This window comes from Neolamprologus multifasciatus, chromosome 19, assembly GCF_963576455.1.
Source record: "Neolamprologus multifasciatus chromosome 19, fNeoMul1.2, whole genome shotgun sequence".
Classification (NCBI taxonomy): Eukaryota; Metazoa; Chordata; class Actinopteri; order Cichliformes; family Cichlidae; genus Neolamprologus; species Neolamprologus multifasciatus.
Genome location: NC_140457.1, coordinates 10,180,348 through 10,197,427, shown reverse-complemented (window position 1 = coordinate 10,197,427; position 17,080 = coordinate 10,180,348). Strand labels below are relative to the sequence as shown.

Genomic DNA, 17,080 nt, shown 5'->3' with positions numbered 1-17,080 from the left:
GTTCCATGACGTGCTGATGGGGGGTTTGCAAGGGGTTCTTCTCACGTCTGTGCAACCCCCCCACCCCACACACATACCCTAATTTCAGCAGGCTATCCCCAGCCTGGTACGCGCACATCGCAGCTGATCACCTAAACACAACAAACAGAGATGTAAGGGTGCAAAACGCGTGCACAGATAGACGCTCAATAATAGTGAAATACACATATTCTGCATTCTGGGAGAACCCGGGCTTTAAACCTTTAAAGTTTGTAGCAAAAATGTTGAGATGTCAAAAAATGTAACTTAGACATTTAAAGGCAGGACCGCAGTGCGGATTATTTTCTCGGTTTGGTCAACTGGATCAGAACTTACTTGTTTAAAATGATGTATTTGTTCTGTTTGACTGCATATTGTAGAGTTTATTTGCCTATACAGTAGTGTGACAAAGAAAGAGTCCACAGGCCTCAGTTAGCATGTTAAAGGCCATCACAGTTAGAAAAAGCCTCTACTCTCTCAAAAGAACACAGCAGCACACCTTAGGATTGCAACACTGGATACGAACAAACCACAAGACCTCCTGAACAGTTTTCTTTGGAAAGACAAGACCAAAGTGGAGATGTTTGGCTGTAATGCATGCACATGGTGCCATGTTTGGAGAAAATCAAACACAATATATAAGCACAAATGGTGGTGACAGGAGATGATTTGAGCTTGTTTTGCAGCCCAGGTTCTGAGACTGTGTGGTCATTTAGTGGATCTTGAATTCCTCCCAAAGGATTCTGGAGTCCAATGTGAGGCCACATGTCCTAAAAACTCGACAATGATCCCAGGCAAAGCAGCAATAAAATGATGTAGAGCACTGACTTGAGCATAGTACATTAGGTTTATGTGACTTATTTGTTGTTAGTGGTGTCAGAGACATTAAAAGGACTTTTCTTGTAATACTGAATAATGATACTCAGTTAACTGAAAACAGACGTGTTACTGTACTTTGCCATCTTGACTTTCTCCCACTTGTTTTCCATTTCCGGCAGCAATGAATTTGCATATTCCTTTGAAGTAAAGGCAAGACTTCAACAAAGCCAAATCTTTGCCGTTTATCAAACTATTATTTTTCATGCTCACTGGGACTGTGTGTACATTTTATTATCAATCAGCACAGAAAGCTGCGTGATTCACTGTGCGGTTGATACACTGCCGGCTCATTTCTGCAGTCTTTCTTCTGTAATCTGCAGGCAGTAATTATATATGTAGACAGGAACTGGGAAACTGTTACAGACGTTGGCATGGTTGCCATGGAAACACACAATCACGTTAGATTATTTTCAGGTACTGCTGTGATAATGGCATAAGCATGCCTGCTCGAGAGGCTGACTTGAAGAGACGGACAAAGGAGCGGTGGACGGCTGATGAAAAAAGTGAATCGGTTGAAGTTTTCTGAATGGCTTCTGTGAGAAGGTTTTTAGTTTTATGTTGTTGTGTTTGTTCAACCTGCTGGGTTTAGCCCCCCCCCCCCCTCCTTTATCTAAGGCTGCCATATGACTGCCACTACAGTGAGCCAAGAGGAAAACCTCATTCCTTCCATTCATAAACCCCCCTCCCTGCCCTTCTAATTTAGGACTAATATAATTAAAGTCCCACTAGTAGTCAGGTGCATGTGTGGCATTCAATCACATGCAGATTTGTGGCAGATTTGAGCTGGTCAGTGGAGCCACGGCGTAGCTTTAGATAGTGGAAATGCCAAGCAGTGTGTGGAACATCCTGAGGGACAGACCATTATATTTATAGAGGCTCACGACTTGACCTTCACTGCACATTGAGTATCAGCCATTTTAGTGCCGCTCCTGTAGATACTGAATACAGCATAATGGATCTCAGCTGCACTGCAGTTAGTTAGCTTCAACTTCATCTTTGGCTTGTTAGAGGCTATATCTAATAATAGCTCTCTGCAATTCCATACTGTGGAGGGACTCTGTCAATACACAGACTCTGCATTCACTGCTTTTCTAGCACACACTGAGTTGCTGCTTTTCTGAAGGAAATGCTCTGTGACATTACAGTTTTGCAGAGAAATAAAATGCTTGCCATTTGGATAAGATTTTGAACTATGAGGTGAAGTTCAACAGCGAGTCATTACATAAGTTGCTCTGTTGTGTAAGCTTTGCATTAAGGGGAGGACCTCTGTGAAACATGTCTTAGCCACAGCAAGCACAGCTGGTGCAAGCCCAAAGCCAAGGACTCCTATTCATAGAAGCCTCCAGTTGTTCTCACCCAAGAGCAAAGAGTGAAACCGAGGAGGACGAGGAGGTGGGTCAAAGCGGGGTGTAGTATCTGAAGTCCTGTAAATTATATTGTGTTGAAAGGCCAACTTTTTCACACAAATGGCTGAGGCGGGGTGATCATAAATCAGTTCAAAAGCACAGAAAGACCTCGTTTGATGTGTTTGATGGCAAAACCTGCAGCTTCAAACGAATGTTATGACACATTTTATCAGATGGTTTGGCCTCTATGCAAAGGTAATTTCACAGTAAAATTCAAATGTTTGTCATGTGTTTTAAAGGACACTGTTTTAATCTATATTCATGAATGATTTTGATTCCAAAAGTCAATCAGACATGTTAAAAATAGACGAGAAAATACAAAGTAACACAGCAGTAGTTACCTGGGTACGATGTGCCACATTTTGTTATCTAACAATAAGCCAAAAAAGGATGTAAACGGTGACTAGTAACATTATATGCCGATACTGGAGTCATTTTCAAATCTTTAACCCTTTGTTTACAGGAATTTGTGGACTAACCTGATCAGGAAACATCACAGGCAATTATTTAATTATAAGCAACAGGCTTATGTGTAACAGGGTTACGTGCAAACAGTAAATACATTAAACTGTAGTTGTAACTGCTACGGTAATAGAATTAAGCAATTAGTCTTTCTTCTCTTGTTTTGCAAAATTAAAGCTCAGACTATAACAATGCAGCCCAAGAGTCACTAATTCTTACTGAATCTTGCTCAGAGGAAGTCTTTAAGATTCACTGCAGAGTTGATGCATTAATGCAAAGGCTCCAAATGGCACCAACTAAACTCGCACATGTGATTCACAAGATGAGGTTCGCAGCTGCACATAATCTGCAGTATTGTCCTAGTTTTTTTTTTTTCCTTTTTTGCCGCGTTAATGACACCCCTCATCACGACTCTCTCCATTCACAAAGCAAATCCTGTCGTGACGGGAAGAACTGGCTCTGAACGGGGCTTGTGGGTGTCTCAGAATTCAGAGAACATGTCTAATTTTTGCAGCAGCCTCGCAGCCAGCCACATTCATTGAGTTCCTCTCCGTATGCACACGCTGAATAGGATCACGCTGTAGGAGATGTACATTCAGAGCTCGCTGCACCATATGATTAGAGTCTTTCAGCCGAGCGCTTTTGCATTTCTTCCTACCGACTGTCCGACACATTTTACATAGATAATAATAGTTAATGAATATGTGTACCTGAATGAATTTGAGCTGTGAGGGATGGGTGATGCTTTAGCTCTTTGGATCATGACAGCCTCGCTCCCCACTTTGTGTGCGGAGTGTGCGAAGCGCACGGAGAGACGAGAGGGAGAGGGAGAGGAAAAGCGCCCTTAAACGTGGGCTGTTGTGTATCCCTCTCTGGGCCCCTTTGCTATTTTTGTGCCTGGGTCCGCACGTCACGCTTGGGTATTTTCTCTGGTGACTAGCTCGCATCAATAGATCTTCTAATGTACATCCAGTCGGCCAGCAGCTTCGCGACTGATGGGACTTTTACCTCGCTCGTTTCTTTCATATTTCGCCACCCGGACATGAGGAGAATGGAGAGACGGACTATGCAGTATGAGGAATGTCACATGTGACTGCCGATATGGGACAGGGGACTATTCAAATGTCAGGTTTGTATGAGGATTATATTTGATATGTGAATGCCAGCTGCTGTGTGTGTGCCGTGTGTCACTCCGATCACAGTGAGAGAGCTGCTGGTTCATTCTGCATGCTGTCGTAGAGGACTTTAAAGCCAACCGTCTCCTTATGATATTTATGGATTTGTTGTCAGCGTGAGACTTCAAGCCCCATTCCCTTTAATGGCCAACTTAGCCCCTAATGATGTAATGCAGCGGCATAACGATGCTCTCCCGTAGCTCACCGTGCTCCCTTGTGTGTGAAGGGATGTGCCCAGCGAATGTGCGGTTCAGATAAATGTCTCCACAGAGTCGTTTCTCCATCCATGCGGACATACTGTACCACAGTCAGCCCACAGTCATCCCGAAGCACACCTACTGCCACCCACCTGCCTCCTGTTGTTGCGCGTCATTGCTGCCGTGTCACATATTTTCGTTTAGGTTAGCGCTTGTTGCCAGGAGTGAGAGGAATTTGGCTTTCAAAGGTGCGCTGGCCCACTCTTTTTTTGGAAAAGTCTGAATGCGCTCAGAGACTTGTCAATGAGACTCTGAATGTGACGGCTCTGTTTCCTCCCTGCCGTGCTCAGTTCAAAGGTATGCATTGTTTCTGAGGGTCTTATCTCATTGTCACTCTGCACCCATATTCCCCTCTTCCCTGCTCTGGTGGCTCACAGAGGATGGAAACTAAGCAATGAGGTCAGATCGACCTTGAAAGGGAGCTCCCTACCAGGCCTCTGAATTTTTGTTACCCCCAGGCACCCTCCAGCTTAGTTTACCTCTCTAAACCTCCCCGTTGAAACATGGATCATTCCAATCCAAAGCTGCCCCTCCACCTCCTCCCCTCCTCACCATCCTTCATATGCCTTCATTATTTTTCCTGTATGTGGAGGAAGCGTTCAAATCTGGCTGACAGCAGAGACCCCAAAGATGAGCTCAAAGAGGGGAATGGGCATTTGGATAAGAACACAAAAGGTAGATTATCATCTTTACCGCTGCTTTTGAGCGTCTCTCGGCATCTCAAGAGTCACCTTGGATTCATATCCTCTGGTTTTTATGCTTGAGCAGCGTGGTGGTGTGCTAACAAAGAAAGAAAGGGAGTGAGAGAAAGAGAGTGAGAGTCGAAGGATGTCCTAATTAAAGGGAACTCAGAGGGTTTGTACCAGATAAAATTACATAACGTCGTTAGGGAGGACACAGCATTTGAAACTGAGAAGATGAAAATGACGTGCCCTCAGATGGCCATCCATCCCCACGGTATGAAGGGAAAGTGTAACCAGTTCACTTCAGTCACAGGCATCATGTTGTTTCTCGCTTGAGTCCTGCATGTTTACCTACAGTGAAGAGTGTGGTCCTGTGCGGCTCACTGTGGAGACGGACACTAGTGACTCAGATAGGTTGGAAGCTTTGAATCCCACTGGAGGTGATATGAAATGATACAGGATTTAGATAAAAGGCTTTAAAGGTGCGGGCGGACTCATTACACTCCATTGCCATTGATTTAAGACTATCGACTGGCATGCTTCAGTACACATACCAGACTTCAAAAAATGCTTACTTCCAATAACAGTCTTGTCTTCTGTTCTTCGGTTCAGTCTAGTTTTTATTCCCATGATTGCCAATAATGTCAACCACGGCTGAACAAGTGAGTTTAAAACTGAATTTATTAATTCCCTTTGACCTGTTGTAACACCCAGTGGCAACCTATACAATGTAGGGTTAGCTTGTGTTATGAGCCATACAAATAGATTACTTTTTCCAAACTAGATCATGTTACCTTTCAGATTAATTTTAATACATTGCAGTTATTTTTTAAATTTTTCCAAAAAGATTAAAATTTTATCAAAAGCCGAACACTACTTCTAACTCAGGATGGGGTGATGGTGACCCGGTGCATAAATGTTTGAATAAAAGAGACATTCCACATTACGGTACTGGCTTGTTTCCCCATGAGGACATCATTTGACAACCTCACCCGTGCCCTTAATGATCAGTTTTGACACTTCAGTATATATCAGTAAATATGTGCTTTGGCAGATACATGGGCAGAGACCACTTTCACTCACCCAGTGATTTTGTTCCATAAGGAGGCCTGAAATATGACAGAAACCACTCCGGTCTGAAGGGACCTTCGAGGGTTACTCCTAGTAGGCTTTCAAGGGGCAAAGAGTTAAATACCTCTTCATATGCACATTCACAGAGCTTCAGAAAATTAGGTGCCAGGGTTTACCTTGGTAAAGAGACCCAGCTTTTCCATTCCTGCTGTGATGGAGCTCATTATGAATTTTATACTCCAGTTTTATTAGGAGGACTTTTGGGAAACAGCCTTGAATAGCTCTCAATTTCAAGCGCAGACACACACACACACACACAGACTTTCCTGCCTCATTTATTTTGTCACGATAATCTTCGTGCATATTTATGTGGTCCTAGTTCATGTTATTGCATCCTAACGACTCTTTCTTATTTCTTTCAGATGACCCTTCCCTGCAATTCACATGTATGTTAATATTACTCAAGTTACATAACAGTTATTGTCCTTGAAAATCGATCGCAAAGGAAGTGACACTGGATTCATGGAGTCACTTGAAACTACTGCAGGGGTAAAAAGCTCCACTGAGGGTCAGGACAGAAATGCTGCACAGAAAAAATGCACATTGGAGGTTGCACAGAGTAGGCGGAGACCACCAGTCGAATTGGAAGCCAAAGGGTGGCACCAAAAACTAGAAGAAGCTCAGAGCAAAGATACATGTGGTTTCAAAGAAATGTCTGACTCAGGGAAATCACTGCAATTAGAAGATCAGCACCCTCAAGCCCAGTCCACAAGCCATCCAGACTATGAGGTATCTTCATACCCACTACAGTCCGCAAAGCAGTTTTCTAGTGGCAGACAGAAAGCTTCTACACAGTCCCCAGCACCCACATCTCACAGGAAGTCCCCCAGCTCACCTGAAGTCCAACAACAATGTTCAAATTCAGGGATGGATCCACTTACAGAAATGGTGTGCAAGGTGGAACAGAAATCACAAAAGCCTGGGAAGTATGTTTGCGATTACTGCGGAAGGGCATGTGCCAAACCCAGCGTGCTTAAGAAACATATTCGCTCGCACACAGGGGAACGACCCTACCCATGTGTTCCCTGTGGGTTCTCCTTCAAAACCAAGAGCAATTTGTACAAACACAGAAAGTCCCATGCTCACTCAGTCAAAGCTGGAACGGTGCCATTCTCAGAACTCGGTTCGTACAATGCCAATACAGACCAAGGGTCTTTTGAAGGGGAAGGAGAGCTATTCTCTGATGCTGAGCAAAGCACAGACACGGACGAGGACACTCTTAATGACCCGCTGCTGCTGCTGGACTCTCCAATGGAGGGATCAGATAACACTGCTGTAAAAGTACTAAATCTCATTGCTCAGAAAAAGGGAGCCACGTCAATGTCAGCTCAGGATGGTTCATCCCAACCCCAAGAAATCAATGCACCTTCTGCTGCTGCCGAGGCTAGTCGTGCAATTCAATCTTGCACAATCAAACAGAGGCTGGCACTCCGGCTGTCTGAAAAAAGAAGCAGTGACTCTGACCACAATCTGTCCCTCCCAAGTCAGTCTAGCAAGGGCAGCACGGACTCCGGGTACTTCTCTCGCTCTGAGAGTGCTGAGCACCAGACCGGCCCTCCAAACACTAACGCAAAGTCCTACCAAGAAATTATGTTTGGAAAGTGTTATCGGCCAAGCCCTAAGCAGGCAACAGCTTTTGCGGCTTGTAGCACAGACACGAGTGAATATACCGGCAAACGCTCAGAGAAAGGCGTCTCCCGTGTTTTCACGCAAGAAAAAGACACAGTTGAGTCAATCAAAATAAACACAAAATCGTTCACAAGGGAAGAGGTAAAAGAACCCCTATTAGATGCTGGCTCTGATGTGGGGCCTCTGATTAGAAGCAACTCAATGCCAACATCCTCAGCAGTCTGTCTGACTATGCCTCAAGCACTCAGAGGCAGTCACTCGTTTGATGAGAGAACAAGCACCGGCGGCATGAGGAGACTCAGGCGGCAAGCCGCTTTTGAACTATCCGCGCAAGATGGCCATACTGACACTGACAGTCACGGAAAGATTAGTGAGAGTGGCATTTCACCCTCAGGACTGGAAATGGAAAGCTACCCTTCTGTGGTGCCTAGTATGAGCCATCAGAGGCATGCGATGGAACTGGCAACGCGCAAGCGTCGGAAGGAAAAAAGGGAAGAGGAGGATTTGTCGGGTCAATATGAAGGCCATCATGAACCGTGTGAGGAGATGTTTGATTCAAGCAAGGACTATGATGTAAAACAAGGCGCACTGGGCATTATGGCTTTATGGAAAGGCCATTCACAGATGGACAGGTGTGACATGGACATATCGGTGTGCCCTGAAGTGTCTGCTCGAAAAAACTTAGGGAATGTAATTTCAGTTATCCAGCACACAAACTCAATAAACAGGCCTTACTCTGAACATTCAGAATCTTACAAATATCAAGCTATGGAGGCCTCTGAATCATATGAGATGGAGCGAATTGACAGTAGATTAAGGGAGTCGGTTCAACTGGGGCCCAAGCTCGTGCGGCAGTCTAACATACAAGTCCCAGAAATTAGAGTCACAGTAGAGCCTGACAGTCCAGAAAAAGCTCCTGAGGTGCAGGTGAAGGAGCCAGAGAAGCATGTGGAGGAGTTTCAGTGGCCTCAAAGGAGTGAAACTTTAGCACAATTCCCTCCAGAAAAACTCCCTCCAAAGAAAAAAAGGCTACGCTTAGCTGATATTGAGCACTCCTCTGGTGAATCTAGCTTTGAGTCCGCCTGCACTAGCCTGTCCCGCAGCCCAAGTCAAGACAGCAACTTATCTTACAGCTCCACCTTATCGTTTGACAGGGAAGAGAGCTTGAAGTCAGTCTCTCCCGCCAGGCAGGATGAATTTGGCAAACCATTAGAGTTGTTAGCTGTGCCAGGGAGTGGGCACTCCCTCTCAGTGCTCAACCAGCGTCAACAACATGAAATGAGACGCTCCTCCTCAGAGCAGGCGCCGTGTAACTTGCGCAAGGAGTTCCCAGAGTTGCGCAGCATATCATTTGACTATGGCAGTCTTTCTCCAACATCCAAAGTTAGACACGTGGACATAAACTCTGTGAAGGAGAGAAGGAGGGGAAACTTAGTGCGACAGGAGTCACTGAATATGGATAGTGAAGTAACATCACAAGTGTTTCCACAGTATCTCAGCAGCATCTCCCCTTCATTCACTGCCGCCACTATCCTGCCGCAGACTTTGCCAATATTCTCAGCTGGGAGTACATTTCCTCAGCTTGCACATCCAAGCCTAATGGTTCCTGTAAGAATTCAGACTCATGTTCCATCCTACGGTAGTATCACATACACCTCAATGTCGCAGATTTTTGACAATCACTATGACAGTGTTAGCTCCACTACGTCCACCCTTCAGAGTCAGAGTTTAAGAATTTCTGGGAATCTTGATTCTCATAACATATCGGCTCATACAAAACCACCTACAACACACACCCTCAATGTTGAGGCCCTTGATTTGTCCTCAGCCAAGCTCAAGACAGGCATCCCTCTCTCTCTGACCTCCAGAACTATCTCAACCACTAATGCCTCCAGTGGTGGTGCAAACAAACGGATGCTATCCCCTGCCAGCAGCCTGGACCTATTCATGGAGGTCAAGCAGCAAAAGCGTGTGAAAGAGGAGAGGATGTTTGGGCAGATTGTAGAGGAACTGAGTGCGGTAGAGTTGGGAAAATGTAATTTGAGTGAAGAGAAGGGGCACAGGTCAGGGATGCAGGGTGCACCAACACTTCATGCTCAGAATGACTCACGCAGGAGTAAATTTATCACACTTCAGCAAAAAGAGGCCGAGGCCACGGACCACGGCGCAGAGTCAGTTATGGAAAGCAGCTCCCTGGATGCAAGCTCGCCTCCTTACGCCATGATATCAGTCAGTGAAGTGAAAGAAGCTGGCACGGAGAAACGAGTGCAGATGGATATAGTGGCACAGCTGGTAACCAGTCAAGACATCCTGATGTCAGACTCTGAGCATTCAGGACTGTTATCTCAGTTTCCAAGTCTTCGCACGGCGACAGGTGTGAGCTGGTGTTATCTCAATTACACCACGCCGAGCTGCTCTCACAGCACCGCCCCTTTCTCATCTGTGTACGCCACCTGGCGTGTGAGTTCCCATAACCCGAACCCTCTTGAAGTGAGCACCAACTCTGCTCTGGCTTTGCTGCAGTCCAGACAGAGGGGAGACAAGGTTATATACACCATGGCTGCCATGTGCCAGCCTGGTACTGGGAAACTGGTCTCATCACTCATCCTGTGGAGGCAGACCATGGAACAGGTAAGGACATAATCCTGTCTTTTCTATCAAAGGCGTACTGGTGTTTTAAACACCTGTTGAGATATTGAATTAAAGCCTTATTTATTGTACATCTTGTATCAGTAATCACTGATATAATCAGAAATAATTATGAGAAGATAACTGTTTAAAATGCAGAAAGTTTTAAGGACCTTAATACCCAGAATTTGGCAAACTGCATACTTTAATCAACCGACAGAAGGTTTCCTTGGAAAGATCCTGGAACGAGCATTTGCTTGGTGCTGATAATGATATTTAACTATGAATCGCCAAATGGTCTTGATTTTAAAAAATATGTCTTGGAGATGAAAATACCAGATATTATAATTATATTAAGGTCATTATTAAGTCCAAATCTTGGTACTTTTCTCCACTGTGCTCAGTGGATAAAAAGCATAAAATTTAACATTAAGATCAGAGTTACCTGTGCTGGGTTTTTCCCCAGCAGTGGCATAGTTCATGTTTGCAAAACATGCTGTGCAATGCCATGTGTGACACACAATATTGGTGGGATCGCGTTGCACTGTCGATATGGTGTCCACTTAAAAAGGATGTTAACACAATGTTTGTTCATCTGATTCAGCTGCAGAGGAAACCGGAGCCCAAAGAGGTGGACGTCACCTACGGGAAGAAGGTGAAAGACATCAGCTGCAGAGTGAAAACTGCCAAGGAAGAGTGGAAAGAGAGGGAGGCTGCCACAACCCAGACTGTGCCAACACGAATTAAGATCTTTGAAGGAGGGTCAGTCGAGATATTATTTACCATTACACTTGTCACTTCTGCTGACTGCATATGCAGCGGATATATTAGAGTGCTAGTATGTGAAGTATCTGTTGGCCCACGCTCTTTTTGCAGTTTACGACTGTGCTTTTTGTGCATTTCTTTATTAGAAATGAATCTCTCTCTTTCAGGTACAAATCCAATGAAGACTATGTATATGTTAGAGGTCGAGGCCGGGGTAAATACATATGTGAGGAGTGTGGTATTCGCTGTAAGAAGCCAAGCATGCTGAAAAAACATATCAGGACCCATACGGATGTGCGGCCGTATATCTGCAGGGTTTGCAACTTTGCTTTTAAAACTAAAGGTAAGCATTTTTTTTTCTTACAGAGAAGTGAGTCATCGTAGCTGTAGCAGTGATTAAAAAAAAAAAAAAAGCTGTTAGATGAACTTTTTTTAAGCATCTGAAATGTACGAAAGTTCAGTTTTTGTTGTGTTTAATTTAAACAAATTTGCCTTATTTCTACAGGAAACCTAACTAAACACATGAAGTCAAAAGCGCACATGAAGAAGTGTCTTGAACTGGGAGTGTCAGTGACGATGGATGAGACAGAGATACAGGAACATGGTAAGACTGGGATGTATGTAAGTGTTGTAGATATGCCCAGCTGTCACTGCAACAAATCCTGCTAAACTAATGTGTTTCTCATTTCAAGTGGACGACATGCAACAAAAGTCCAAGACAGAGGTGGCTGCGACGACCAAACATCAGTTCTCAGACGCCGAGGACTCCGACGGCATGGATGAAGAAGCTGATGAAATCGATGAAGATGACGATGAGGACGATGAATACGAGGGTGATTCCACTCCGAAGTTACATTCAAGAAGCACGAGTCCTCAGCCGTGTGGAGTTACCTCTCTGTCAGTTACAGCCACTGCTGCCATCCACGGCTGCTCCCTCGCATCTCTGCCCGGAGTCGATGTCAGTCAGCAACCCTCCGGCAGACGTACGAGCTTGGATCATCGTCCTGTTCTTGCAAACGACCAGAGAGAGAAATCCGTGGATGAAGACTCTCTGACCATGCTGTCTCCAGATCACAGCAGCTTCCTTTTTGACCCTTATTCATCTTGTCTACTATCTCCTGGCTGGGAGTCTCCCATCAGGGAGCCCTCCCCTTCACGTCTACGTTACCCGTCCCCAAGGAGGGAGCTTTCGCCACGTGGTCGCTCCTCTCCCAGATGGGATACCTCTCCATTGAGGCCCAGTTCACCTAGCTTCACACCCATCCAGCATCCCTCCCCGGTCTCAATTGAACGGCCCATGTCTCCCGGCATAGAGCTTGCTGGAAAGCGGGAATCCTCAGTCAGAGGCAGGCAGAGGGTTGTGTTAAGAGCCGTTTCACCACGCAGAGGTTCACACCAACATAAAGGCAGCGGTGACAAAACCAGACACCAAGCAAAGATGGAGATGGCTCAGCACCAAGGAGCCTTTGAAATGGAGATGGTAAGTAGCACAGCGTGTTCTGCAGCCAGTTCAAGTGTAACACAAACAAAGAGCTTTTAAGGACTTATTGTTAATCTGTTCAAGTGTATAGAACAGCATCTAAAAATTATTTTGTTAAATTTTGATGAATCTGGGTACATGTAGATGGACCGTGTGTGGTGTAAAAACAAAAATATTTTCATACACTGTATTTAAGAAATTTTTCAGAAATTTTATATTCTTGTCTACTAGTGTATCTAACTCGAACAACATAAGATATTAATCTGGGCACAGTTAAAATGGTAACTATGTTTAAAATTATAGCTTAGCAAACAAGCATGCTAATTCTTGCTAGCAGGTGGCGAGTCGAGTCCATCGCCATTTTTTCTTTTGGGACAGTTTTTTTTTTTTTGCATTAATTTAGTCATTTTCAAGTCAGTAAATACTTAGCTTGTAAAGCACAACTGTTGACTAGCTAATGTTGTGCTATCATGACCTGGCATTGTATGGTCGATACTAGTGTTTCAGCAGATTAGACACTTGCTACAGTTAGCGCACCCTGATCTTTAGCGTTTGTTACCAATAGTGAAGACTATTCTCCCCTAATGCCCTAGTCACATAGGCTATCCCCCAACTGTTGCTGGACGTTGCTGGCAGTTGCTTTTAAGTTGATTACAAAAGTCTGATTCAACCAGGCCAAGAGGGCAGTCAATTACCCAATGGTAATGACCGGTTGCCTCAGAAAACTGTGTACCCCACAAATGGTTGGCGACTGGTTGCTGGCAGTTGCTAGTGTGAAACTTATGATGCTATGCCACAAACGTTCTTGTGATTGCTTTTAGCGTTAGCAGGTTGTGCATAATTAGCATGGAAGATGGCAACTTAGGTGCAAAACTCTCAAAAAACTTGTCAAGCAGCAGTGAAGCGGCGAAGAATGTGGCTCAAACTGTAAATACAAACTTTTGCCAAAGCAATCTGCTAGTGACCAATCACAGGGAGGTTTTTGGTGCATCACCTTTTTTAAGACTGTTTTCACCTAGCGACAGCCAGCAACCACTCACCAACGACTCAAAAAAATTACACATTTTTCCCTAGCAACCAGTGTATATTTCAGCATGGAATTAGCTATTTGTGTTTCACTAGTTAAAAGAAAAGCACACATACATTTTCTTTTTCTTGCACTGAAAGAACAAGTCGTAGAATATTCTGTTGGCAGAGAAGTTTTTTCTTCTCTGAGTGCTTTCATTTTTCAACATTCACATTACTTCATGATTTCTAACTAAGATATTTTCACATGAGAAATTATCTTGGCGATGCTGAAATTGCTGCTAATTCTGCCAATGTGTCGTTCCAGGATCAAAGGAGCAGCTTGGCTTCCAGTCTGCCTAGTGCTGCCAGTTCTCATCATCAGAACATCCTCAGCCACCTCCCTCTTCACTCCCAGCAGCAGGCCCACAGTTTGCTCCCCGTTGTTCCTGTTGGCGGGCTCCAGATATTACACTCCCCGCCTTCCTCCAGCACTGATGTCAGCCCCTCTGTGGCGCCAAGCCCCCAAAGCAGCGAAGGCCAATGTTGCAGCAGCAGGGAGGGATCTGTCCTCAGTCCTGAGACAGAAGGAGAGGACATCAGAGGCCACGGCCAGCTGTCCTGCCACGAGGCCGCTCAGGAGAAAAGCCTCGACCCTGAAGTCGGAGACAGCAGACAAGAGGAGAATGTACAGACCTGCTTGAAAGCCATCGCCTCGCTGAAGATTACCACAGAAGACCCTCATTAGAACCGTCATTGTCTGTTTTCTCGGGTTGATCAAGGAAAAGACACCTCCATGCTACACCTGCGACCTTGTCACCTTCTGCCCTTTAGGCACATGACCTCATCTTTATCCCATTAGAGGCAATATAATAACACTTCCTCTGGTCTTGCACATACTCGAGACATCTTCTTAAGTGGATAATATGAGTGGAGGTCTTTTCAGTGAAGAAGAAGGCCACCGCATCTGATGAGCTCTTCTCTTCAGAGGCTTTTTGGAAAACTTGGACGAGCAGCAGGGTGTTTTTTGCATTAATGGGTTCAGGTGCAATACGGAAAGATATTCTGCTAATATGCCTTTGTCTGACATAGTAGTTTGCGTACAATTGCACATAAATTATATTTATGAATTCTGTACAAATGTCCTTAACATATACTACTCCTTAGATACATACAAACAGTGTATTTTACTGTGTGTACTTTGAAAATAGACTGTTGTTTATGTAATCCATATCAAGGTGTGATGCAGTAGTGCAGTAAATAAAGACTATTTATAAGGGGAAAAGTATGTGTATTATGAAACAGTCTGACCAAATTTTAAGTAGACGCTTCTTGTGCAGTTTGGTGCTTCTGATCAAGCAGCGAGGGTCTGTGCCTTTATTTTGCGTTTCTTCATTTCTTTATCAGAGCGAGAGCTACGGAAAGCGGTCGAGGTACTCTTTATTTTGCTCAGAGGACAGCTTTTTCTTGCCCCGTCGGCTCTGTTGACAGACGGACGCAGCTTTATTTATGTGAAATAAGCTTAAAAGAAACAAAAAAAAGTTTCCTATGTTGCAATTTTTCTTAATGTTGTGGTTTTTATCTTGGTAAAAATGCATGGGATTTGCTATTGCACAACAATAGAGGAGGTAATTATGTAATTATGAATACTGTAAGATGTATTTATATATTAGAACGTAAGCACTTATTGATACTGGTAAATATTTGACTACTATTTATATGGTATATCTGTACTTATGCAGCAGTGATGCAGTTATGCAGTGAGCTACGCTGGCATTGCTTTTGATCTCATGTCGTCTCTACAGTTTTTTTTTTCTTGCTTATACAGATGACCATGAGCATTTTATGAGTTTTAAAGATGCACTTTCATCCTTTTACCTTTGATGTTTTAACTGACTCGGTCAGTGGAGGAAACGGGGGAGTAAAACACAGTTTGTTCTCTTGTGATTTTTGACACATTCCAGTTGTTTTTTTTCTTCTCTCATTGTGTAAAACACATTGCACACAAATCCAAGGGGCTACAATGATCAGTCAATAGTACATTTTCTTGCATTTCAAGTGTAACTGGATGAATCAATATAAGTAATGACGTTATAAGCATGACTATTTACTGTGCTTTAGCTCACAATGTAAGTAATCATTCACCAAATGCATTACTTCTTCTCTGTATATATATATATGTGTATTTTTATGATTTAAACTATTTTTGCAGTGTTGAATTCTGAAAACTTTTTATGTGGATTGTTTATATCTCTTTAAGAGGTAAAATGTCTGCAGCTGATGTAATGGCAGAGGTTTAATGAGGCTGATTGCTAACACAGCGTGTCTCATCTTTTTAAAAAAAAATGTACTCACATCTTTAAGTGATTATCCGTTTTTGAGACTTCGAAATTTAAAAACACAACAACACTTTGTTCACTCATGTTTACATAAAAGATTTATAGGTGCACTGCTTTAATTTTGTGTTTTCCTTTCTGAAGGTGTATGTAGCTTTGATTTCATGGTTGTGTATTTTCATTTGTTGTGCACATAGCTCATAAAATGTGAAGGGAAAGCGAAGCCTTTTATTTGCTTTTGCATACATTATGTATTCAGATTGTGTTTTGTGTTTTTTTTTAAATTGTGTATTCATATATACTGAACTGCATTGTGCCTCTCATGTCTATGGAAATTCTGTAAAACACACAGAGGACAAATCATTTTACCTCTAAGCTAAGATTTTTTCGAGGAGGGAAAAAACAACCTCAGTAGCCAATCTGTTGTTTAGCTATTTGCATCAAATCTGGCTAGTCAGGACGGAGTGCCTCTTTTATGCTATGAGGAATTTATTGTTTGGTGCTCTACTTTTTCAGATTAAATTCAAAATTGTTTTAAAAGAATATAATTCTAACCCAAAAATGTGTGTCGCAGCTTATTTCACAGCTTCTGTACCTTTCCTCCTGCATTATTCACCGCTGTTTAAATTAGAGCTCGCACGAGAAGGTTTTCAGATGAAATCGCTCACATTTTATCTTCAGGGTACAGTGAAAAATTGGAGAATCTCCAACCAGTGACATCCTCTGGTGAAGAATTATTACTGCAGTCATAACACGGGAGAGGAAAAATAAATGAACGCTTCCAAAAATAGCTCTCACCTTGTGACTAATATTGAACCACATTCGCACACACTTTGTTGTGTATCAGCAGTATTTGCGGTGCACTTTACCGCATGTGTGAAGCATGTATAAGTGAGGAAATGAGCAAATCACTTTTTTTCGGCCACTCTTCTCTGGGTCGGGGGAGAAGGTCTGTTCTAATTCTGGCCAATCACAGAGACACATCAGGGTTTTTTCCCCCCGTCTCCTGCTCAGTCACCAGGCTTGTCAGGCCCATTTGTTAGAATAATTATATGGCTGTTAACAGCAACCTTGCCTAAAATAAAACGAGTGCTGCATTGGTTCAAAGACACCACATAAAATGGCTGCTAAAGATTTTACCAGAAGATTTATTGCATTCGTACATTGTTAGCGTGAACACAGGTGCTTCTTGGGGTAAATTCCCGCTAAGATTACAATCAGAGGAG

At 43.6% G+C, this 17,080-nt stretch overlaps 1 protein-coding gene across 2 annotated transcripts; it reads left to right on the top strand.

The window, feature by feature from the left end:
- The first annotated feature begins 2,926 nt into the window (after positions 1-2,926).
- hivep2b (HIVEP zinc finger 2b) lies at positions 2,927-16,644 on the top strand. 2 transcript variants are annotated; one of them, XM_085142917.1, is made up of 7 exons: positions 2,927-3,894; positions 6,374-10,271; positions 10,873-11,030; positions 11,201-11,376; positions 11,539-11,637; positions 11,726-12,513; positions 13,847-16,644. In XM_085142917.1, exons 2-7 carry the CDS (start codon positions 6,474-6,476, stop codon positions 14,264-14,266), a joined length of 5,439 nt encoding a protein of 1,812 aa, XP_084999043.1. In that variant the 5' UTR covers positions 2,927-3,894; positions 6,374-6,473; the 3' UTR covers positions 14,267-16,644. The 2 variants fall into 2 exon arrangements, with proteins under 2 accessions (XP_084999043.1, XP_084999044.1); XM_085142918.1 differs by having other exon boundaries at positions 2,927-4,872.
- The last annotated feature ends 436 nt before the right edge of the window (positions 16,645-17,080 follow it).

Coding starts and splice junctions, on each gene's coding strand:
- hivep2b (XM_085142917.1), top strand. CDS start 6,474: ATGGAGTCACTTGAAACTACTGCAGGGGTAAAAAGCTCCACTGAGGGT. Junction 11,377..11,538: donor CTTTGCTTTTAAAACTAAAG/GTAAGCATTTTT, acceptor TTATTTCTACAG/GAAACCTAACTAAACACATG. Junction 12,514..13,846: donor GAGCCTTTGAAATGGAGATG/GTAAGTAGCACA, acceptor GTGTCGTTCCAG/GATCAAAGGAGCAGCTTGGC.